Source organism: Rhinoraja longicauda, chromosome 10 (assembly GCF_053455715.1).
Source record: "Rhinoraja longicauda isolate Sanriku21f chromosome 10, sRhiLon1.1, whole genome shotgun sequence".
Taxonomy (NCBI): domain Eukaryota; kingdom Metazoa; phylum Chordata; class Chondrichthyes; order Rajiformes; family Arhynchobatidae; genus Rhinoraja; species Rhinoraja longicauda.
This window is the reverse complement of record NC_135962.1, coordinates 27,344,028-27,369,115: the sequence shown is the minus strand read 5'-3', so window position 1 is coordinate 27,369,115 and position 25,088 is coordinate 27,344,028. Positions and strand designations below refer to the sequence as shown.

The 25,088-nt window shown below is 44.5% G+C and overlaps 1 protein-coding gene across 2 annotated transcripts in view; it reads left to right on the top strand.

Annotated features, from left to right (window-relative positions):
- Positions 1–25,088, top strand: part of kif26ab (kinesin family member 26Ab) — a 154,247-nt gene that overhangs the window by 96,640 nt on the left and 32,519 nt on the right. For both annotated transcript variants that reach the window (XM_078407147.1, XM_078407148.1), the window contains exon 5: positions 21,814–21,997. In XM_078407147.1, coding sequence (XP_078263273.1) covers positions 21,814–21,997 — 184 coding nt within the window. The remainder of the gene's footprint in view (positions 1–21,813; positions 21,998–25,088) is intronic.

Genomic DNA, 25,088 nt, shown 5'->3' with positions numbered 1-25,088 from the left:
TCAGTCTCCTGACATCTGACCTTGAAAGTAACCATAGCAACGTATGTATCATGAAAAGGATTATCCATTTCCATCCATTGGAAATGTGGTGCACAGGTCTTCAACTTTGCCCTAGACAGGAAATTGTATGAAGAATTACTGTGGTTAGTTTGCACATAAAATACATGTGGAGCCGTAGCGCGGAAATAGGCCTTTCGGCCCACCGAATCCACGCCGACCAGTGATCACCCATACACTAGTTCTACCCGACACACTAGGGACAATTTACAGAAGCAACTTGTAGCGGCCAGCTTCTCGTCTATCTCAATTAGCTCCCAAGCTGCCACTTGCGTAGACCGGGTCAGCGATAAGCGTAATAACTCGAACAACTAATAACAGAGATCCTCCCAGACGTTTAATAGTTAGTCTTCTTTATTTGAAGGTGCAATAAACATATTGGCATATCTCTTGTCATCGACTGGTTATTAATTGCTAGGTAAAATTCCATATCTTACCACAGTCTATGCGATCGTTACGAATTGCCAGATATAACTTCGACACAGTTTGTATTAATCTTCTAGTTAATAAAACTTACAGGAGATTACATCATGGCTGATAAATCTTTTGGCGGAGCTTCTAGCTGACCCTCTGTCAGCACCTCCCAGCTCACCCACTATGCCCGCACGTACCCAACTGCCCGTACTCTGGCTCCGCCCAGCCCCTACGTATGCATTGCATTAACTCTATAGTGTCCAAACTACAGCAGAATACAAGGTAGTGATATTAATAAGCAAAAATAACTAATAACTGCAAAATGGCTCCTACACAACTAATCTACAAACCTGCACGACTTTGGAATGTGGAAGGAAACCAGAGCACCAGGAGAAAACCCACGCGGCCACAGGGAGAACATACAAACTCCGTACAGAGAGCACCCGTCGTCAGGATCGAAGCCAGGTCTCTTGCTCTTAAGGCAGCAACTCTACCGCAGTGCCACTGTTGTTCAATGTACGGAAAGTGAGTGCCAGGTCTCGTAGATTCTGGAGAAATTCAGTGTTAAATGCTTGTTTATTTTCCAACCAGGTTCGCATTTTGTACCAAATTATTCACATGAGAAAAAGTGGCAACAGCATAATGTGCTGAACATGTTGTTATGTACACAGAGGTTGACTTTGAAAGCCAAAGGTCACCAATTTGTATTTAAATAAGACAAATGTGAAGTGATAATGGTCTAGCTGATCTTTAAAGTCTCCAAAGTAATCGGAGTGTCAGTAGGTTGCATGGACAGGAAGGATCAGCAGCTAATAGCTCAATTCTTCATGGCTAGAATGCTTCCCAAAAGACATAAAAAGAAGGATGTTTATTCATCTTATGAATGTTTTAAAAGACAAAAAGAAAGCCTCTTCTATGTCAGAGCATCTCCCATTCTATGAAGGTGTGATGGATTGTGCTAAAGGAGAAAAAAAATCAGAAATAGAAGTGACTAGTGTGATAGACACAAAGTGCTGGAGTAACTCAGCAGGTCAGGCAGCATCCCTGGAAAACATGGATGGGCGGTGTTTCGGGTCAGAACCCTTCCTATGACTAGTGTAATGTTGAAAGCTCCAGGAAACAATTTGGAGTCAGTAGCATAAAAGCAACATTTGCTGGGTAGTAAAATAGAAACAGAAATTGTTGAAAATGCTTAACAAATTCAGGTGGTTTAGTTTTAGTTTAGTTATACAGCGGCGTGGGAGCAGGCCTGGGTCTCCATCTCAGTGAGGCACCAGCTCTACCGCTGCTCCACTGGGCCATCCATTCTTAGATTGATTTCCCCTCATCCACATAATTTCTCTTTATATAACATACTTTGATGTGTATTAAATTCATTGAGAGGTATTTTTTGGTTTTAATTAACTTGCATTTTTTTAAAGTTGATTTCAAAGGGCAACACCTGTCTGTTTAGTACAATTAGTCATAATCCTAATGGGCTTTAAATCTTGTCCTCAGTCATGCAGGGATATCGGGTAGTAATAGATGTGATAAAATGAGAAACCAGCAAAGGAAAACTGGTGAGATTAATTTTGTTCTGGTTGGGTTAGCATGTTCTCTGAACCATTGAAGCCTACATCACATCACTGTCTGCTATGGATAATGTAGATGTAAGAACGGATTAGTCTAAAAGTTTCCAAGGTAAGTAATATGTTGGAGTGAGATGTAAAAATACAGACAATCCCAGACTTACAGAAGGGTTACATTTCTGTTGAACACTTACATAAGTCAGATTCTACATAAGTCTGAATCACCATCCATATCCCCTGCCCAAAATAACTCACTGAGTCTGAAAAGGGGTCCCGACCCAAAACGTCGCCTGTCCGTGTTTTCCAGAGATGCTGCCTGACCCGCTGAGTTACTGTGTGTGCGTCACTGAGAGTATTAACTGTCTCAGTGGTGTCTGGCTGCATCCAGGGCGCTTTCTGCGCGCGCGGCCTTCTGGGTAAGCACTGCCGCCATTGCCGGCTTGTTTCCAATGTAAACTTGAGTTACAGTACAGTGTTGAGGAAATTACAAACAGCCAGAACTGTTTATATAAGTCTGACTTTACGTAGGTCGCCTTTTGCGTAAGTCAGGAAGTGTCTTTATTAACAACGAGACCGCTATAGAAATGTATTTTTTAGAATATGCAACACCTTCAGTTTGTACGGAGTTTGTACGTTCTCCATGTGAACACGTAGGTTTTCTCCAGGTGCTCCAGTTTCCTCCCACATTCCAAAGGCGTGCGAGTTTGTAGGTTAATTGGCTTCGGTAAAATTGTAAATTGTCCCTGGTGTGTAGAATAGTGCTAGATTGCTGGTCGGCACAGACTCGGTTGGCCGAAAGGACTGTTTCCACGCTATATCACTAAAGTCTAAAGTAAAGTAATTAGATCTTCAGCAGAACAAATCTGCCAATTTAATATGTTCCCACATGACAAATCCACATTGCAGAGTGTAAAATTGAGTTCTGATGTACTGTATCTATTTAGGTTTCATGACATTTAGCTTGAAATTTCATGTGAGTTGTATTTCGGGTTACATTCATTACAGTCAACATAAAAAGACAGCCAGAGCATACTTCATCCGCTATGCCTCAGAGCTGCAGTGAACTTCACTGGTGTGTTTTATAATAATCTTCATCAATATCAATGAGACCATAAGACATAGGAGCAGAATTGTGCCATTCAGCTCATCTACTTCTATAGCTGATCTATTTTCCCCTCTCAATCCCATTCCCTTGCTTCTCCCCATAACTCTTGACACCCTTCTTAATCAAGAACCATTCAATCTCTGCTTTAAAAATGCCTAATGTCCATATATCTTTTTATCTTTAAGCATATAATCAAAAATCCAACAGTACCCTGCCTCATAAATATTGTGGGCAATGAATTGAGTGACTATCTCACCAGTTGATGTGAAAGGATATAATGGCTAATTGGGCGGCACAGTGGCCCAGCGGTAGAGTTGCTGCCTTACAGCACCAGAGACCCGGGTTCGATCCTGACTATGGATGCTGTCTGCACGGAGTTTGTATGTTCTCCCTTTGACTATGTGGGTTTTCTCCGGGAGCAAAGACGTACAGTTTTGTATGTTAATTGGCTTCAGTAAAATTTAAAATTGAACCTAGTATTAGGGTAGTGTAGTGTACGGGATGATCGCTGGTAGGACCCCATGTATTGGGACGAGCATGGACGTTGGGCCGAAGGGCCTGTTTCCGCACTGTATCTCTCTAAAGTCTAAAGTAAAGTCTAAAGGCAAAGTACCTGGTATCATTTCATGATGTGGATTCCTGTTGCCTCACCCACTAACCAGCTGCCAAAAGCTACCACTAGACCCCACCATTATCCAGGGACCCCGGCTATGGAGCAAGTGTTGGATATTAAAGAGAAAAGGCTGACATTTTTAAGCATCAGATGGACCTGTTACCGATCGTTCCTGCACTATTCTAACGATTATTGCAGTGTGCCTCTTGATGTCCTCCACCATCACATGAGAGACACGGTGGCGCAGCAGTAGAGTTGCTGCCTCACAGCGCCAAAGATCCAGGTTCAATCCTGTCCATATGGTGTTTGTACATTCTCCTTGTGACCGCGTGGGTTTTCTCTGGGTGCTCCGATTTCCACCCACATCCCAGTCATGTGCAGGTTTGTAGGTTTGTCTTCTGCAAATTGTCCCTCTTGTGTAGGATAGAGCTAATGTACAGGGTGATTGCTGGTTGGTGCAGACTCAGCCTGTTTCCATGTTGTATCTCTAAAACTAAAAACTAAAGTTAAATCACGACAAGTCAACATCCAGTCACCCTCCACTCTATGTATTCGCTGATACTTGAAGCTGGCAGGTGGAAACCTGAAATGAAAGAATGGAGCGACTGGGCTTGTATTCACCGGAATTTAGAAGGATGAGCGGGAATCGTATAGAAACATATAAAAATTTTAAGGGATTGGACACGATAAATGCAGGAAACATTTTCCCGATGTTGGAGGAGTCCAGAACCAGGAGCCACGGTTTAAGAATAAGGGTAGGCCATTTAGAACTGAAATGAGGACAAACATTTTCACCCAGAGAGTTGTGAATTTGTGGAATTCTCTGCCTCGGAAGGCAGTGGAGGCCGATTCACTGGATGCATTCAAAAGAGAGTTAGATAGAGCTCTTAGGACAAGCGGAATCAAGGGGTATGGGAGAAGGCAGGAACGGGGTACTGATTGTGGATGATCAGCCATGATCACATTGAATGGCAGTGCTGGCTCGAAGGGCTGAACGGCCTACTCCTACACCTATTGTCTATGTATCAATGTATCTATGTAATGGCAAAATTAATAAAAGGTTAGAGATGAGCTCTGAATATAATGGAAAACTTTTCACTTTTTGGTACACGTGACAATAAACTAAACTAAACTAAACTAATGGGGCTGGAGATAATTGGTGTGCACAAGACAAATTAACTGGGGATTCAAGCAATGAAAAATGGGAGGAGAATCTTTAACCTGGGGCTACTTACAAGGGCAATAGAGTCATGGAGTTATAGAGTCATACAGTGTGGAAACAAGCTCTTCGTCCCAACTTGCCCATGCTGACCAACATGCTCCATCTACACAAGTCCCTACCTGGCTGTGTTTGGCCCATATCCCTCGAAACCTGTCCTATCCATGTACCTGCCTAAATGTTTCTTTAATGTTGTGATAGTCCCTGCCTCAACTACCTCCTCCGGCAGCTCATTTCATACACCCACCACTTTTTGTGTGAAAAAGTTACCCCTCAGGTTTCTAGTAAATCTTTCCCCCCTCGCCTTAAATCTATTCCTCTGGTTCTCGATTCCCCTATTCTGGGCAAGAGACACTGCGTCTATACAATCTATTCCTCTCATGATTTTGTACACAATACTTCCTACATGGACTCATTGTTCAAAGCTTCAACTTGAGAAACAATTTTCAGACAATATTAGAGAGTAACAGTATCTCAAGAAGGGTCCCGACCCAAAAAGTCACCTATCCCATGTTCTCCAGGGATGCTGCCTGATCCGTTGGGTTACCTCAGCACATAGCACCCTTTTTTTGTAAACCAGCATCTGCCGTTCCTTGTTTCTCTATTATTAAACTGCAAATTGGCTAGTCACTTATAACGAGGAAGTGTTATTGAATGACTATTGAACCCTACAAAGAACTTGATAAAATCATCATAGGCAGCAAGATCCAGAATATACGCTGCCTAGGTTAATTGGTCTCTGTGGACAAGACAGCAAAGGAACAATGGGGTTGATGGGCATGTGGAAGAGAATAAAAAGGCAGATGGCTGGATCAAAGTTAGTTGGGAGGGGAAATGGGGGTAGTAAGGTTGAGAGCTGGCTTGAACCCAATGAGCTAAATGGCCTCCTGCCTTGTTATATTAAGTAGGAAAGCAGACTGTTTTTCACATAAGGGTAAGGATTTGCCTCGAGATATATTGTTAGGTCATCTGTTTGTTTGTTACTTAATTGTATTAATTGACAATTAAGGAAGTAAAAAGTTGAATTGGTAGCGCAATAGTTCTCACAGAGGCATTTTCATTGTAGCGTTAATTTGATATTTTAACATTTGAAATTGGTTGTGTAGCTTACTGTTAATATATGTAGGAAGGAAATGCAGATGCTGGTTTAAACCGAAGATAGACACAAACAGCTGGAGTAACTCAGCATTCAGGCAGCATCTTTGGAGAAAAGGAATAGGTGATGTTTCGGGTCGAGACCCTTCTTCAGACTGACAGTCAGAGGAAAGGGAAACTAGAGATATAAAAGGGATCAAAGAAAGTTGGAGAAATCACTATTCATACCGTTGGGTTGTAAACTGCTATATCTCTTCCATATTTCTCGGTTCCCATTGACTCTGTCTAAAGAAGGGTCTTGACCTGAAACGTCATTTATTTATTTTCTCCCTTTTGTGACTATCTTCCTGCTGATATATACTGGCTGTTGGTAATTCAATTAAGGTAACCAACGTGTTGTGAATGACTTATGTGCAGAAGCTGCAACAGTACATGCTCAATCTATTTCATTTATTGCACGGGAAAATGCTTGCAAGACCATGCAAAGCATGGGTTTAAGAAACCAAAGGAAAGACGGCAAGCTGTAACTAGGAACTGCAGATGGTGGTTACAAAAAAAGACACAAAGTGCTGGAGTAACTCAGCGAGTCAGACAGCATCTCTAGAGAACATGGATAGGTGCCGTTTCAGGTCAGGACCCTGCAATCAGTCTGAAGAAGTGCCCCGACCCGAAATGTCACCTACCCATGTTCTCCAGAAATGACAAAGAATAAGTTTAAAATCTCACATGGTAACAATTTGCACACATTAGGCATTAGTACTACTGGTAAAATTGCACTGACTGCATTTTTAATAGTTTGGAAATTGTGTCTCAGTTTGAAGAAGGGTCCCAACCCAAAACGTCACCTATCCATGGTCTCCAGAAACCTGCTGACCTGCTGAGTTACTCCAGTACTTTGTGTTTACCTTTGGTATAAACCAGCATCTGCAGTTCTTTGTTTCTACATTCGTCATTTTCAAATCTGTCTCTCAGAGATGATATCCCAACTTTTACTTTTTGGTAATTAAGCTTATAGCTGTAAACAAGAAACAAGGACTTAGGGATTAAAAAAATGCTTCTTTAAATAATAGACAATAGACAATAGGTGCAGGAGTAGGCCAATCGGCCCTTCCAGCTAGCACCGCCATTCAATGTGATCATGGCTGATCATTCTCAATCAGTACCCCGTTCCTGCCTTCTCCCCATACCCCCTGACTCCGCTATCCTTAAGAGCTCTATCCAGCTCTCTCTTGAATGCATTCAGAGAATTGGCCTCCACTGCCTTCTGAGGCAGGGAATTCCACAGATTCACAACTCTCTGACTGAAAAAGTTTTTCCTTATCTCCGTTCTAAATGGCCTACCCCTTATTCTTAAACTGTGGCCCCTTGTTCTGGACTCCCCCAACATTGGGAACATGTTTCCTGCCTCTAACGTGTCCAACCCCTTAATAATCTTATAGGTTTCGATATGATCCCCTCTCATCCTAAATTCCAGTGTATACAAGCCTAGTCGCTCCAGTCTTTCAACATATGACAGTCCTGCCATTCCGGGAATTAACCTAGTAAACCTACGCTGCACACCCTCAATAGCAAGAATATCCTTCCTCAAATTTGGAGGCCAAAACTGCACACAGTACTCCAGGTGCGGTCTCCCTAGGGCCCTGTACAACTGCAGAAGGACCTCTTTGCTCCTATACTCAACTCCTCTTGTTATGAAGGCCAACATTCCATTGGCTTTCTTCACTGCCTGCTGTACCTGCATGCTTCCTTTCAGTGACTGATGCACTAGGACACCCAGATTTCGTTGTACGTCCCCTTTTCCTAACTTGACACCATTCAGATAATACTCTGCCTTCCTATTCTTACCACCAAAATGGATAACCTCACACTTATCCGCATTAAACTGCATCTGCCATGCATCCGCCCACTCACACAACCTGTCCAAGTCACCCTGCAATCTCATAGCATCTTCCTCACAGTTGACACTACCACCCAGCTTTGTATCATCTGCAAATTTGCTAATGTTACTTTTAATCCCTTCATCCAAGTCATTAATGTATATTGTAAATAGCTGCGGTCCCAGCACCGAGCCTTGCGGTACCCCACTAGTTACTGCCTGCCATTCTGAAAGGGACCCATTTATCCCCACTCTTTGCTTTCTGTCTGTCAACCAATTTTCTATCCATGTCAGTACCCTACCCCCAATACCATGTGCTCTAATTTTGCCCACTAATCTCCTATGTGGAACCTTGTCGAAGGCTTTCTGAAAGTAGAGGTACACCACATCCACCGGCTCTCCCCTGTCAATTTTCCTAGTTACATCTTCAAAAAATTCCAGAAGATTAGTCAAGCATGATTTCCCCTTAGTAAATCCATACTGACTCGGAACGATCCTGTTACTACTATCCAAATGCTCCCCAATTTCGTCTTTTATAATTGACTCCAGCATCTTCCCCACCACTGATGTAAGACTAACTGGTCTATAATTTCCCGTTTTCTCTCTCCCTCCTTTCTTAAAAAGTGGGACAACATTAGCTACCCTTCAATCCACAGGAACTGATCCTGAATCTATAGAACATTGGAAAATGATCACCAATGCGTCCACAATTTCTAGCGCCACCTCCTTAAGTACCCTGGGATGCAGACCATCAGGCCCTGGGGATTTATCAGCCTTCAGTCCCATCAGTCTACCCAACACCATTTCCTGCCTAATGTGGATTTCCTTCAGTTCCTCCGTCACCCTAGGATCTCTTGCCACTAGAACATCTGAGAGATTGCTTGTATCTTCCTTAGTGAAAACAGATCCAAAGTACCAGTTCAATTCGTCTGCCATTTCCTTGTTCCCCATAATAAATTCCCCTGCTTCTGTCTTCAAGGGACCCACATTTGCCTTGACTATTTTTTTCCTCTTTACATACCTAAAAAAGCTTTTGCTATCCTCCTTTATATTATTGGCTAGTTTACCCTCGTACCTCATCTTTTCTCCCCGTATTGCCTTCTTAGTCATCTTCTGTTGCTCTTTAAAAGAGTCCCAATCCTCTGGCTTCCCACTCTTCTTTGCTTTGTTGTACTTCTTCTCTTTTATTTTGATGCTGTCCTTGACTTCTCTTGTCAGTCACGGGTGCCTTTTACTCCCCTTAGAATCTTTCCTCCTCTTTGGGATAAATTGATCCTGCAACTTCTGCATTATTCCCAGGAATACCTGCCATTGCTGTTCTACCGTCTTCCCTGCTAGGGCCTCCTTCCAGTCAATTCTGGCCAGCTCCAGCCTCATGACTCTGTAATCCCCTTTGCTATACTGTAATACTGACACTTCTGATTTTCCCTTCTCCCTCTCAATTTGTAGAGTAAAACTTATCATATTGTGATCACTGCCTCCTAATGGCTCTTTTACCTCGAGTCCCCTTATCAGATCAGGTTCATTACACAACACTAAATCCAGAATTGCCTTCTCCCTAGTAGGCTCCAGTACAAGCTGTTCTAAGAATCCATCTCGGAGGCACTCCACAAACTCTCTTTCCTGGGGTCCATTACCAACCTGATTTTCCCAGTCTACCTGCATGTTGAAATCTCCCATAACCACCGTAGCATTACATTTGCGACATGCCAATTTTATCTCCTGATTCAACTTGCACCCTATGTCGAGGCTACTGTTTGGGGGCCTGTAGATAACTCCCATTAGGGTCTTTTTACCCTTACAATTTCTCATTTCTATCCATACTGATTCTACATCTCCTGATTCTATGTCACCCCTTGCAAGGGAGTGAATATCATTCCTCACCAACAGAGCGACCCCACCCCCTCTGCCCACCTGTCTGTCTTTTCTATATGTTGTGTACCCCTGAATATTCAGTTCCCAGCCCTGGTCCTCTTGTAGCCATGTCTCAGTGATTCCCACAACATCATACTTGCCAATGTCTAACTAAGCCTCAAGCTCATCCACTTTATTTTTTATACTTCACGCATTTAAATACAACACTTTAATTTCGGTATTCACCTCTCCTCTCACACCGGTGATAATTGACCCTGACCTTACTCTCTTATCCCTTCTAGAACTTCCCTTCCCATGTATTCGAGAGTTCTTTGCAATTTCTCCTGTATTCGCTTCCCCTTTAACTCCATCTTCATATTCCCAATTTATCAACCCCTCCCCCCGACTACTTAGTTTAAAGCCACACATGTAACACTAGCAAACCTACCTGCCAGAATGTTGGTCCCCCTGTTGTTAAGGTGCAACCCTTCCCTCTTGTACAGGTCACCCCTACCCCAGAAGATATCCCAGTTGTCTAGAAATCTAAATCCCTGCTCCCTGCACCAGCCCCTCAGCCATACATTCATATCCCCGATCTCTCTGTTCCTGCCCTCACCAGCAAGAGGTACAGGTAGCAGTCCAGAGACAACTACCTTCGACGTCCTACTTCTCAGTCTTCTTCCTAACTCTCTAAACTCACGTTGCAGTATCTCCTTCCTCTTCCTCCCGACGTCGTTCATGCCCACGTGCACAACTACTTCCGGTTGATCGCCTTCCCTCGCTAGGATGTTCTGAAGCCGCCCCGTGATGTCTTGAACCCTGGCACCAGGGAGGCAACAGACCATCCTCGAGTCCCGCCTGCCGCCATAGAAACTACTGTCCGTACCTCGGACAATGGAGTCACCCACTACTATGGCTCTTCCCGATTTTGTCCTCCCCGGTCGAGTCTCCTTGCCTGGATTAGCCAACCAGTCCGCCGCTCGGACTGGGAGCGTCTTCTGCTCCGACAGCTCCCAAGAGGGTGTACCTATTTGCAATAGGCACAGCCACCGGGGTCTCCTGGAGTCTACGTTCACTCACCCCTGAAACAGTCTCCCACCTTCGCTCGACCTGGACCCTTGGCGTCACAGTAGGTCCTGTCCAGGAAACTCTCACATTCCCGGATGGCCCTGAGGTCATCTAGCTGCTTCTCCAACTCCGCCACACGTCCATTCAGGAGCTGCACCTGAACACAGTTCTTGCAGGTGAAGCTCCCAGAAGCTCCAGCGGTGCCGCTACCTTCCCACATCCTGCAGGAAACACACTGCACCAACTTATCTGCCATTATTGTTTTGCTCGCTTTCAGCCAACGGTCGTCCTTGCTCCTTCTTTCCCGACCTTTTCCTGACTATTGAATATTATATTTTGTAGTTTTAGTTTAGTTTCGAGATGCAATGCGGAAATAGGCCCGCGCAGACCAGCGATCACCCCGTACACTAGCACTATCCTACACGCGAGGGACAATTTACAATCTTTACCGAGCCAATTAACCTACAAACCTATATGTCTTTGGAGTGTGGGATGAAACCGGAGCACCCAGGAAGAATGTATAAACTCCGTGCAGATAGCACCTGTAGTCAGGATCGAACCATTGCACCACCGGCCTAAATGCAACTTACTTCAAAGTGATCAGATTTCACCACATTGCCACATGTTTTGAGATCTGTAACGTTCGTTCCTTATCTTTTGACGGATACATTGCTAATGGAGAAACAGCAATCAATATATTACAATACCCTGGTGGTCCATTGTTCCATCAGCAATTGAAGTCATGTATCACTAAAAATCATCTCATCCATCTCATTTCCTTTATTCCTCTGACCCCAACGCGCGTTACCCAGCGGTGTTAAATTGTGAAGTTGTTCGGTGCCTGGGGGAGCGGGTTAGGCAACCTCCCTTGACACCTGATCTTTGAGCGTTTCTGGATGTGCCATACATTTCTATCCTCAGCCATGTGTCTTGCTGTGAAGAAAGAACTCTCGAGAGCATCTTAAAAGGCAGCTCCCATTCACCATAAAACAGGTTAAGTGAAACCCGACTGCATATCGAAATCAAAATAAAAGGAGCAAAGTTACACAGTGCAAATGTAATTAGAAGAAGAGAAAAATCACAAGTCTTAAAAAGAATGTAGAAAGCTTAGCACAAATGCCAGGTTTCTTGTTTGTGTACTTAAAAGGATAACAGTGTTATCCTATGGGGATTGCTATTCAATCTGCCTCTTAGCCATATCCCAGTCTGACAGTTTTTTTGCTGAAAGCCAGAATAGACAAAAACAATAAAAGGCATTGCAAATCTCAGTGTTTAATCGAGCCTTTGATAACTGTTTCATTTAAAGGACTATGGAAAGTATGCTATTCAGAATTTAAATTGTTAAAGTCTTGCTATTTCATATTTTCAATGCCTTCAATCCATGAAGGAGCTCTGAGGTAGTTTGAAAAGTGCAGTAAGGATTAATGATGTGTATTTTCTATTTTAAAAATTCTTTTGAATTTCAAAGTCAAATTCATACTTCTGAACCTCTTATGTGCCACTCAAGTCAATAGTTCCAAAAATTGAACCTTTGACAGTTGAAATCATTTTCTAATTAGCTGAAGAAAATTATTTTCAATTGGCTTCTACAGAATGACAAGATGCATATAAGCAATGACATAATAAGTACAGGGCCCTAGTGAGACCGCACCTGGAGTACTGTGTGCAGTTTTGGTCTCCAAATTTGAGGAAGGATATTCTTGCTATTGAGGGCGTGCAGCGTAGGTTTACCAGGTTATTTCCCGGAATGGCGGGACTGTCATATGTTGAAAGACCAGAACGACTAGGCTTGTATACACTGGGATTTAGAAGGATTAGAGGGAATCTTATCGAAACATATAAGATTATTAAGGTGTTGGACACGTTAGAGGCAGGAAACATGTTCTCAATGTTGGGGGAGTCCAGAACCAGGGGCCACAGTTTAAGAATAAGGGGTCGGCCATTTAGAATGGAGATGAGGAAAACTTTTTCAGTCAGAGAGTTGTAAATCTGTGAAATTCTCTGCCTCAGAAGGCAGTGGAGGCCAATTCTCTGAATGCATTCAAGAGAGAGCTAGATAGAGCTCTTAAGGATAGCGGAGTCAGGGGGTATGGGGAGAAGGCAGGAACGGGGTACTGATTGAGAATGATCAGCTATGATCACATTGAATGGTGGTGCTGGCTCGAAGGGCCGAATGGCCTACTCCTGATGGGTCAGATAAGATGATTGCAGGACCCGAGCTCAAGGCATAATATGCAGGAGCAGGAGCAGCCATAACGTAGAGCCAAAAGTTCTGTGACGGTTTCGATTTGAGATCTTCAAACAGACCACAAAAAACATTTTTAGTTAAAGGTTTCACAATAGGAACTACCTTCTGATGGCCACTACTATTATTGAAATTTGGACACAGCAGTAGCACCCAATCAGCTAATATAAATAATGTAGTAAATAGAATACAGTACAGCACAGGAACAGGCCTTTCGGCCCATAATGTTTGTGCCGAACATGATGCCAAGTTAGACACAAAGTACCAGAGTAACTCAGCGGGTCAGGCAGCATTTCTGGAGAGAATGGATTGATGACGTTTCGCATCGGTACTCTTCCTGAAGTTTAGTTTAGTTTAGAGGCACAGTGCAGAAACAGGCCCTTCAGCCCACCGAGTCTGTGCCGAGTCTAGGGTTGCCAATTGCCCTGTATTAGCCAGGACATCCCGTATATTGGGCTAAATTGGTTTGTCCCGTGTGGGACCGCCCTTGTCCCATATTAGGCCCGGGGAGTGCTGTAGGTCCGGACACTGTAGGCCCGGACACTGTAAGCCCGGGGGCCGCTGTAGGCCCAGCTGCTATAGGCCCGTCAGTGTAGGTCCGGACAGTGTAGGCCCAGAGGCCCAGGTGCCACCTAATGGAGGTTGCTTAGCAACCTGCCTCTTGGCCCGGGCAGCCGCCATTGGTAGAGCGGGAGCACTTGGCCGCTGGCTGGGGTGACATCACCTTTGTCCCTTATTTGGGAGTGAGAAAGTTGGCAACCTTAGCGCCGACCAGCAATCCCCATACACTAGCACTATCCTACACACGGGATAATTTACCTTTTTTTTTTAACCAAAGGCAATTAACCTACAAACCTGTACATCTTTGGAGCGTGCGAGGAAATTGGAGCACCCGGAGCAAACCAACGTAGTCACCGGGCTAATGTGCAAATTCCGAATAGATATCACTCATAGTCAGGATCGAACCGGGTTCTCTCTGCCGTAGTGACAGAGTTGCTGCCATACAGCACCAAAGACCCAGATTCAATCCATATCTCTCTATTCCTTGCACTTCATGTGCCTATCTAAAAGCCTTTTAAACACCACTATCATATCTGCCTCCACCACCACCCCAGGCGATGCGTTCCAGGCCCCCAACGCTGTGTAAAAAAAACCTTGCCCCGCTCATCTCCATGAAACTATCCACCTCTCACCTTATTGCTGTGCCCTCTAGTGTTGGACATTTACACCGTGGGGAAAAGGTTCTGACTGATTTCTGCCCCTGCACAGAGATGAGGTTAGAGACCAGAATCTTAAATGCTAGAATGCGGCACTATTTTCATTTCATCCTTTACTACTGATAATAACTACATTGTTTTCATCTTATGTAAATACTGCTTTAATCTTGACGTAGGAAATATTTATTCTAATTTTTGGTGCTACAATTCCATGGAAAGTTGGCCTGTGTGTCCTACAGAGGTTCCAACTGGGCTTGTTCCCAGTAGGCCCCAGATAACTGAATGTACCCACAAAGTGAAGGAAAACTGCGTTTCAAAGTTGAGCACGGTTCAATAAATCAGTCTATGGACACAAAATGCTGGAGTAACTCAGCGGGACAGGCAGGATCTCTGGATAGACAGATGGGTGACATTTCAGGTCGAGACCCTTCTTCAGAACCTGAAACGTCCATACTCAGACTCAGAGTCTGAAGAAGGATCTTGACCTGAAATGTCACCCATTCCTTCTATCCAGAGATGCTGCCTGTCCCGCTGAGTTACTCCAGCATTTTGTGTCTATCTTCAGTGTAAACCAGCATCTGCAGTTGCTTCCTACTCAATAAATCAGTCTTGTGGCTTGCTACAAATAGGTGTTCAGGTCTGCAAGATGCAACTTAAAAAATGAAGCTTTATCAAATGGAACCAACTTATCCTGATAACCTATTCTGATAGTCTGTAAAATATGGCAGACCAACACTACAAAAACCCTGAGCATGTCATATTAACCTAGTTTACGGTACATTTTGTCCTTGTTCCTGAACCCTACATAGTTTATTTGGAGAGAATCTTGAGAGTTACAAACCAGAAGTAGGCACGCTCTTGTGTTCTTGTACCATTTGGACAGATGCATGGATAGGGAAGGTTTAGAGACATAGAGAGCCATAGAGTCATCAACATGGACACAAGTCTTTCGGCCCAACTTGCCCAAATGGACCAACATGTCCATCAACACTAGACCCACCTGCCTGCATTTGGCCCATATCCTTCTAAACCTATTCTATGCATGGTTTAGAATGTCCAAATGATTTTTAGACATTTTGATAGTATCTGTCCCAACTACGTCCTCTGGCAGCTCATTCCATATACCTACCATCCTTTGTGTAAAATATTTGCCCCTCAAATTCCTATTAAATCTTTCCCCCCTCACCATAAACCTCGACCCAAAATGTCATCCATTCCTTCTCTCCAGAGGTGCTGCATATCCCACTGAGTTACTCCAGCTTTTAATGACAACCTTCATGTAATTGGATGTCAGGGCAACATTTTTAACACCCATTTTGTAAACAAATCTGGCATGAGCTGATTTCTGTCTCAAGGAAACAGGGTCAATTCATCTGTCTATTGAAAACTGTGCTATAATGAAGCGCTTTGAAGTGAGAGAAAGAGGGCACAAAGTGCTGGAAGAAGTCAGTGGGCCAGGCAGCATCTCTGGGGAACACGGATAGGTGACGTTTCAGATTGGGACCTTCGTTCAGACTTCTTCATGTTCTCCAGTGGTGATGCCCAACCCACTGAGTTACTCCAGCACTTTGTGAAACCAGTGTCTTAGAGTCATAGAGTCACATACCGTGGAAACAGGCCCTTCAGCCCAACTGGCCAATGCCGACCAACAGGCCCCATCTACATTAGTCCCACCTGCCTGCGTTTGGCCCATATCCCTCTAAACCATGTGCCTGTCCAAACATTTTTTAAATGTTGTGATAGTACCCACCTCAACTGCCTCTCTGGAAGCTCGTTCCATATACCAAACACCCTCTGTGTAAATAGGTTTTCCATCAGGTTCTTATTACATAATTTCTCTCTCACCTTAAGCCAGTTCCCTGTAATCGTGATGTAGTGGGGTTGTACTCTAATTTGTAATGCAGTCAAAAGCATCTTCATTGATCCTGTGGTTTTCTTCCATCGCCATAATATACAAAGAGAGCTGCGGGACTGAGGTTGGGAGTTTGTTCAGGCAAAATAGCAAGGCAATAACTGGAAATGGGTATCAAGTAGAAGGGTGCAATAGAAATCGACGGCTAAATTAAAATTGTGCAGACTGCTCAGTATTTTCTGGTGAAATAGGCAACAATGGGCAAACCATTTGGTGCAGAGAATTGTGAGGTGATTTAAACTGGGAGGAAGTGTCAATACGTGCTAAATGGGCGATTCCTATTGCATCTTTAATGTGAGCGATCCTGGCAGTGGACACATGGTAATGTAATCTTAGTTTATTGTATTGCATTTATGGTTACAAGATTGATAAGAATACTGTACAACATATTATTGCTGTAGTATGTGACTGCTTATTGTCTTAGAGTCATAGAGTCAGACAGTGAGGAAACAGCCCTTCGGCCCAACTTACCTACACCGACCGATCAACATGTCCCAATGGATCCTTATAGACAGAATCACTTCACAACTGCACAGTGGCGCAGTTGTAGAGCTGCTGCTTTACAGCGCCAGAGACCCGGGTTTGATCTCAACGATGGGTGCTGTCTGTACACGGTTGCACGTAGTTGGAGTCAGGTACTATAACAATGTTTAAAAAAATTTGGACAGGTACATGCATAAGAAAGGTTTAGATGGATAACATAACATTGAAGGGGAGGGGGGGAGAGAGGATAACATATAACCATAATAACTGTCTGTACGGAGTTTGTACGTTCTCCCCGTGACCTGCGTGGGTTTTCTCCAAGATTTTTGGTTTCCTCCCACACTCCAAAGACCTACAGGTATGTCGATTAATTGGCTTGGTAAATGTAAAAATTGTCCCTAGTGGGTATAGGATGGTGTTAATGTGGGGGGATCGCTGGTCGGCGCGGACCCTGTGGGCCGAAAGGGCCTGTTTCCGCGCTGTTTCTCTAAACTAAAGTAATAGAATTCTCTAGATCGTTTTTTTTTCTATTAATTTAAATGAAAACGAATTCAGGAAGGTAGAAACGAGAAACTGCAGTTGCTTGTTTACAGAAAAGGACACAAGTGCTCAGTGGGTCAGGCAGCATTTCTGGAGAACATGAATAGGTGACGTTTCAGTTGGGACCTCTCTTCAGTTTGAGACTGTCCTTATTTAAGGCCCCCTCCACTGTCAGAGGAAGACAGTGCCACACGCAAATTGGAGGAACAGCACCTCATATTTCGCTCGGGCAGCTTACAACCCAGCGGTATGAATAATGATTTCTATATAACCCTTATACTCCCTCTCTCTCTATCCCTCCCCCACCCAAGTCCTCTTGCTAATTTCACCATTTGTATCAGTTGCATGCTCTTTTTTATTGGTAATAAAGTTAGGACAAATCCAGTTATTAAGAAAATTTTCAACAACAATAATCATTAAGCATTTTATTTTATTTTAATTATTATATGACCTGATTTTCTGACCTGCTGTGCCTTGACAGTAATTGGATTTAATATGTGAAAATGAGATTTTGTAATTGGAAATGCTAAAACTGGCTTTTTACTATCTGTGATTGTATATTGCATCCCATATTAAACCAAAATCCAATCTAACCTTCTATTAATCTGCGACATACACTTGCTAAAGCATTAAGCATCTAAAAAAAGTCTCATGTCCAACTGGAGTGCTAAATTAACGGAAATCAAGCAAGGTTAGAATGCTCACTTTATTGCAGAATATTAGTTGTGCAGAGGGAGGCTCTGCCACAGTGGTAGAGCTGCTGCCTTACAATGCCAGAGACCTGGGTTCGAGCCCATGTATGAGTGCTGCTTGTACGTATTTTTGTGCATTCTTCCTGTGACCGCGTGGGTTTTCCCCGGGTGCTCCGGTTTCCTCTCAGATTCCAAAGACGTACAGGTTTGTAGGTTAATTGGCTTTGGTGAAAATTGTAAATTGCCCCTTGTGTGTTGGATAGTGCTGGTGCACGGGGTGATCGCTGGTGGGCGGAGACTCGGTGGGCCGAAGGGCCTGTTTCTGCGCTGTAACTCTAAAGCCTAAAGTCTAGAGTCTACTATGTAATGTTTATTTAAGACAATGGACGTGTAATGAATGCTTTTCGAGCAGTTGGCAAACCATCGGAACTAATTTTTCTGAAGAGGCAGAATCATGTTGCAGCAGTTTGAGGGCAGAACAGACTGAAGTCCTTTTCTTTAGGCTAATGAAGAATTCATGATAATCCTCGTGACGTGCCTGGACGCTGGGAGGAATCAGAGGTGGTGATCATACAATGTGAATGCATTGCTATCTCAGCTGGGGACTGGGAGGGGAGGAGGAGAGATCAAGGACAGCTGCCACTTTACCATCGAAGCAATGGGGACATTTTAATTTGCATTTACTTGAAAGCTGCTCCTCGAAGATATTGACAAGGAGAAGCTTTGGACAAGAGAGGCACGGGACAAATCACGCCTGAGCTTTTGTTTCTTGAGTAAGCACAGATTTGGCTGGATTAGTGCTTAGCTCTCTGGTGAGATTAATAAAGGTGCCAGAAAGATGCAAAATTGCTCATCCTCGAAGAGTTAATACAAGGTTTGGATATATTGGGGGAATCGGACAGAGAGGGAAACTTAAAGTTGAATCAAAATCAACTCGAACAATAAACTTCAGCAGGAAGAGAAACGTGAGCATGTAAGACAAAACGTTCCAAGAAAGAGAGAATGTACAATCTGATATTCAAGCTTCTCCTGATGAGCTTCTTGTGTGTCTTCATGGCTTGTGCTCACAATCAATGCAGTGTCTTTGTTGAGTTCAGTGGTTTATCAGAAGTCACTATGTAAGCATGCGGGAAGTTCCATGATTGCTGCTGGACCGGACTGTCCCAACACATCCCGGATAATGGAATGTCAAAGCAAAATAGATGGGAAAGTTGTGGTTTATTGGCTTCAAGTGCTGGATATAAACCCTAACTAGATGATGGATTGGAGGGAAATGTAAGTAAATTCAAGAATCTTTTCCTCTATTGATTTACAGCAGTTGACTTTGGACACCTTCTTTATTCCGGTTATCAATCATATCTAGTGGATGATTCTTTAAGGAGTTTTGAAAGAATAAAAGATTCCTGGGATTGCATGAGTTTGGATAAGGAATGGCATTTACCACCTCCTTAATGTACTCATAGGAAATCCCATGTTTTTTAAAATGCAGTTTAAAACCTTTTGCATATTTGCAATTGTAATTTTGATCTTTACAATAATTTGGAACTGATGCTGCTTTCCCGATGTCAGAGATGGAATTTGTTCAAATGCAGTGCAACTAACAGGAAACCCAGCGTGTGACTTTAGACAGGGTGTAAACAACATTTCAGCAGTGTATTCATATATATAATTAACTTTGGAGAACCTTTTCCCCCAAAATAAAATAATTCTGCTACCATTGCTAATTGATGTCAATTAGCAGTGTCAATTTGTTATTTTTAAAGATAGACATAGTGCTGGAGTAACTCAACGGGTCAGCCAGCATCTGTGGAGAAAATAGATAGGTGACGTTTCGGGTCAGGACCCTTCTTCCCACCCGAAACATCACCTATCCATGTTCTCCAGAGATGCTGCCTGACCTACTGAGTTACTCCAGCACTATGTGTCAATCCTTGATATAAATCAGTATCTGTAATTCCTTCTTATTATTTTTAAATACTGATTTGGTGCAAAGAAAGTGAACAACCTAAAACAACTCTTTAGAAAGGAACTGGGAGAACACCCATGTACCTTAAAAGTGGGATTACAATACATATACTGTAATGAATAAATGAATGAATGAACAAATAAATGAACGAATGGATGAATTTATACTTTATTGTCACATGTGGCAAGTCACAGTGAAATTCTTTGCTTGCATACCCAAGGTATGGAAAAGTCACCACATAAGGGCGCTGACAAAGTTACAAAGTATACACAGTATCCGTGCTAGGCCCCCCTTTGTTCTCCCCCAACCTCCCGCCCTCCCCCACGGCAGTCCTCCCATGCCGTGTCCTCCATTATTCTTCCCCCTCCCTCATGGCAGTCGCTCCAAGCTGGGTCCTCCATTGTTCCTTCCCTCGGCAGCGGCGTTCTCATTCCAAGTGGTCCGTCCTCGTCCGTTGGTCAGCAACCTCATCGGCCGCCGCATTGACCACTGCGCTATTGCCCGCCAGGTCCTCTCCGGATGCCTCTTTGGTGCCGACCCTGGCCCCAGCCGCGGGCTCTGCAAACTCCACCGACTGTGGGCAGGGGCTCCAGCCTCGCCGACTGCGGGCTCTGACCCGCTGGGGCTCCGGCCTCGGCTACTCCGCGGCCCACCGGGGGGCATCTGCCGCGGCATGCTTTTCACTGTCTGGTTGTTTCCTGGAAACTAGCAGAAGCAGCAGGTTAAAGCTTTGCCTGCGTGCATGAATGGTAGATGTGCAAATGTAGTTTTTACATCCTGCTTCCTGTCTTTCCCAAGGGAAATGCTACACTAGACATTATTGAAGTAATAATTATTTCATCAGGTCTCGTGCATCTCTTGCCTGTATTTGGAGTGGAATCCCAAGAGGCCACAGTTGTCATTTTCTTTCAAGGCTGACCCTGAGCATGATGATGGTATAACGTAAAACTGCACAACTCGAAGTAGTGACTTACATCATTCTTCCTGACAGTTAAAAAATAAACGGTGGGCATACCAACCTGGTTTTATTCAAATAAACCCGCTGTGAGGGAAAACGTGAGGTTTTGCAGCTGCTTCACTGTCAATACTGAAAAATATTGAATGCGTGATTAGTGGTGAATTGACAAAATTAATTTTTCATCCGGGATCTGAAAATGCATTAGTGCTTTCATGTTTTGCTTGACTGAACGATGCAACTTTAACGAGCCACAATGGCGCCAAATTATTTATGGACTGCTGTGTTTGCCTGCTGTTCACACCTCTTGAGTAAACCTGAATCACCCCTGGAAGTGTAATTAATGGGAGCGCTGTAAAAGTGACCATCACAATACATTTTCCAATGTACCATAGGAATGTGAGCCCTTTTGAAATGCTAATAATTTGTTCGCTGGCTATGTACAGTATGTGGCAGGGTAGCCCATCTGGCCTGTCGTGACAAGAGGCTGATTTCACCTTTTATGGTGTCGCTGAGATTTCTGCAGCCCTGGTCCCAGCTGCCGAACCTGTTCACCAAGTTATAGTTTAATTGAAACTCTTGCGAGGGAGAAATTAAGTGAATATTATTATCTTGGCTGCATTTCTGCCCGTGTCTGCCTGTATGAGCATCCCGATGCGGCGTTCCTATGGAATTTGATTAGAATTAAGTGTGTTGTTTTGGGGAAGCAGCAAATGGTGGCATTGTGCAGTGTAAGTAACCCTGCTGCTGTTTAACCCTGCTGCTGTAAGTAACCCTGCTGCAGTAAGTAACCTTGTTGCTGTTTAACCCTGCTGCTGTTTAACCCTGCTGCTGTTTAACCCTGCTGCTGTTTAACCCTGCTGCTGTAAGTATCCCTGCTGCTGTAAGTAACCCTGCTGCAGTAAGTAACCCTGCTGCTGTTTGTTGACCCTAGAGCGGCACAGAAGCTGAATCTCTCCTCAAAGCAAAAGAAAAGCCACCCGCTCCTCCAGCATTCTCGTGAGCCTTCAAGCTGCAGAACAAATTTCAGTGGCATTTTGCAAGTGTCCCCTCCCCCAGCGCCTCCATGCCTTCTGAGGGCTGTGTGCAAAGTCAAGGATAACCCAGGCATTGGCAAGGTATGGATAAATCTATTCTCAGCTGTCTTTGATGTGTATCACTGCTGAAATATATGTCAATGATAAACACATCAAATGATATGAATTGGTATCCAGTATCCTGTTTTGTATCCTGTTTTACAGTTAGCTGTAACTCTGAATGGTTAACGTTTCTGGGTGAAGTTATATAGGTCCACCAATGATTTTCTGGCAACTGTTGGTCAGGCACCTCCTTTAATCCGGACAAAATCACAAGAATGCGTTTGAAATCCCCCTCCCCACCCCAGCCCGGAGGTCCCAACTGAGAATGTGGCGCTTAGCCCAGGTGAGGCAGCTGATCTCGACCTCTTCAGGGATTCCGCAGCTGATCGGCGGGTCGAATTTGCCCCCCGAGGCCGGGGCTCTGGAACTCTGGCCCGGCTGAAGCCAGCAGATCCGTTCCCGTGGCCGACTTCCGAGGCCAAATTTGGGGGCCGGTATCTCGGTACCCGGGCGGCCTAGGCAGACCGTTCCAGTATTGTTGGACTCCGCTCGGAGGCCCTGACCTCTGTTGGTCTGGCAAAACGGATAATCCAGAGAGGTTCTGGAACCAAGGGTGCTGGAAAAACTTTGGTGGACCTGTATTACCTGACGGATCACTATTCTCAGAGTGATTCCAGCTGTCATTAGCGGCAGTTGTAACACTTTGGGGGTAAAGTTATTGGACTGGCAGAATCACTTCATGTGAGTTTTCTCCGGGTGCTCCACTTTCCTTCCACGCTCCAAAGAAATGCAGGTTTGTTGGTTAATTGGTTTTGGTAAAATTGTAAATTGTTCGTAGCGTGTGGGATAGTGCTAGCATTGATCGCTTATCAACGCAGACTCGGTGGGCTGAAGGGCCTGTTTCTCCAATCTCAAAAAACGGTGCTGGAGTTCCAACCTTAAGCCCATAGGTTTGAAGTTTCAAATTTGCAAGATCAACAATTTTGCCCAGAACCACAGCCAGGAAATGAAAACTGAGATGATTTCTATGCATAATTATTGAAATGTAAAATGTCTTATATGATGGACTGAGCAATTATCTTTGCCTGTAATGCAAGGGGGTCAATAAACCTCACTAATATAGGTGAATTGTCATCATCTAAAACAAATCTAGTCCCACTGTTCTTTTTTTTTGCATTTTTTCTTTATTTACATTTATTAATATGTTAATGAATTCAGAAAATGTTATTGCATGTGAGAAGAATCCTAATTTGCCATTTGTTGGAACTGTGTTATATGTTTCTAAGATTCACATGCATATTTTCAGATGCAACATTTACGATAGTTTAGTTTAATTTATTGTCATGTGTACCGAGGTACAGTGAAAAACTTTTGTTGCATGCTAACCGGGCAGCTGAAAGACAATACATGATTACAATCGAGCTATCCACAGTGTATAGATACAGGATAAAGGGAATAACGTTTAGTGCAAGATAAAATCTAGTAAAGCCCGATTAAAATTAGTCCAAAGTCTCCAATGAGGTCGATGGCAGCTCAGGACTGCTCTCTAGTTGGTAGAACTAGACCAAGTGGACCCGTTGGGTCCATTCCTCGTAGAGGAGGAACAGGGAAGGGGAGAGGGTGTGACTGAGTGAGCTCTGGACCCAAAGCCTCTCCTGTAATGGTGTAGCACCCTCAATTCCCCCCCCCCCACACAATCCCCCTTACCCCCCTCCTCCCCCCACTGACCCACTCCATCCCCCCCACCACACCCCCACTTGCCCCTCCTCTGCCCCCACTCCCACTCCCCCAGCCCTGCCTCCGCCCCCATTTCCCCCTCCCCCTCCCCACCCCTATTCCCCCCTCCCCCTGCCCTCAACCCCACTTGCCCCCACCTCCCTCCCCTCCCCCAACCCCCACGCTCCCCTCCTCCCCACCCCCACTCTCCCTCACCCCCTTCCCCCACCCCCACTCTTTCCTCCCCTCTCCCCTCCTCCCCACCACCACTCTCTCCTACCCCCCACTGTCCCCCTTCCCCCCACCCCACACTTCCCCCCCACCCCCACTGCCCCCTTCCCCCCTCCTCCTCCCTCCCCACACCCCACGACCCCCGACCCCCACCCCCACTCTCCCCCTCCTCCCCCCACCCTCACTCTCTTCACCCACTTCACCCTACCCCCACCCTCTCCTCCACCCACTCGGCTGCCACGCCCACCCCCCTCCGTGGAGCCGTTGGCGGCAAAAGGCACTTACTAGTGTCCGTGCGTTGAACGCTGACTGCCGACGTGCGAGTCTCCCCCGGGGCCTTGGCCGGGCAAGAGGGGGGAGGGGCAAGGGGCGAGAGGGGAGAGGGGAGAGGGGGAGGGGAGAGGGGCAAGGGGGGAGGGGTGAGGGAACCACTGAGCCAGGGCAGCGGCGCTGCCGGTGGCCATCTTGTTTTGGCGAGTGAGGAGCAACAACCTGACTGCGGGAGAAGACAGCAGGAGAAGGGAAAAGACATTGTGGCCTTCCATCACAGTGAGGAGAGGACTGGAGGAGACTCACTGTGATGGATGTTTCTTTGATGGATGTTTCTTTTTTTGTGTGTTTTTGGGGTTGTGTAATTTTAATGCCTATTTAATGCTTTTATTGTTGGACTGTGGGTGACTGAATTTTGTCCAATATTGGATGACAAATAAAGCTATCTTGAATCTTGAATCTTGAATCTTGAAATGAAGTCGAACGTCACCCATTGTGACGTCATACGCTGAGCACTTTCTGGAAATGGGTTAGAAAGTGAATTTTTAAACTTTAAAATGTCTCTAGCTTTAAAGATGTAGCTTCATTATGCCCAGGATAATGGTGAGTAACATGGGCCAAAAGTTGTGGCGCTATGGTGTACCGTTTTGGCTGTGTGAACCAAAAAAGGTGGACACATACACACAAACACACAAACAAACACAGAGTTTTAGTAATGGATGGATGGATGGATGGATGGATGGATGGATGGATGGATGGATGGATGGATGGAAGGATAGATGGAAGGATGGATGGATGGTTGGTTGGTTGGTTAGTTAGTTAGTTAGTTAGTTAGTTAGTTAGTTAGTTAGTTAGTTAGTTAGTTAGTTAGTTAGTTAGTTAGTTAGTTAGTTAGTTAGTTCATTAGTTAGGT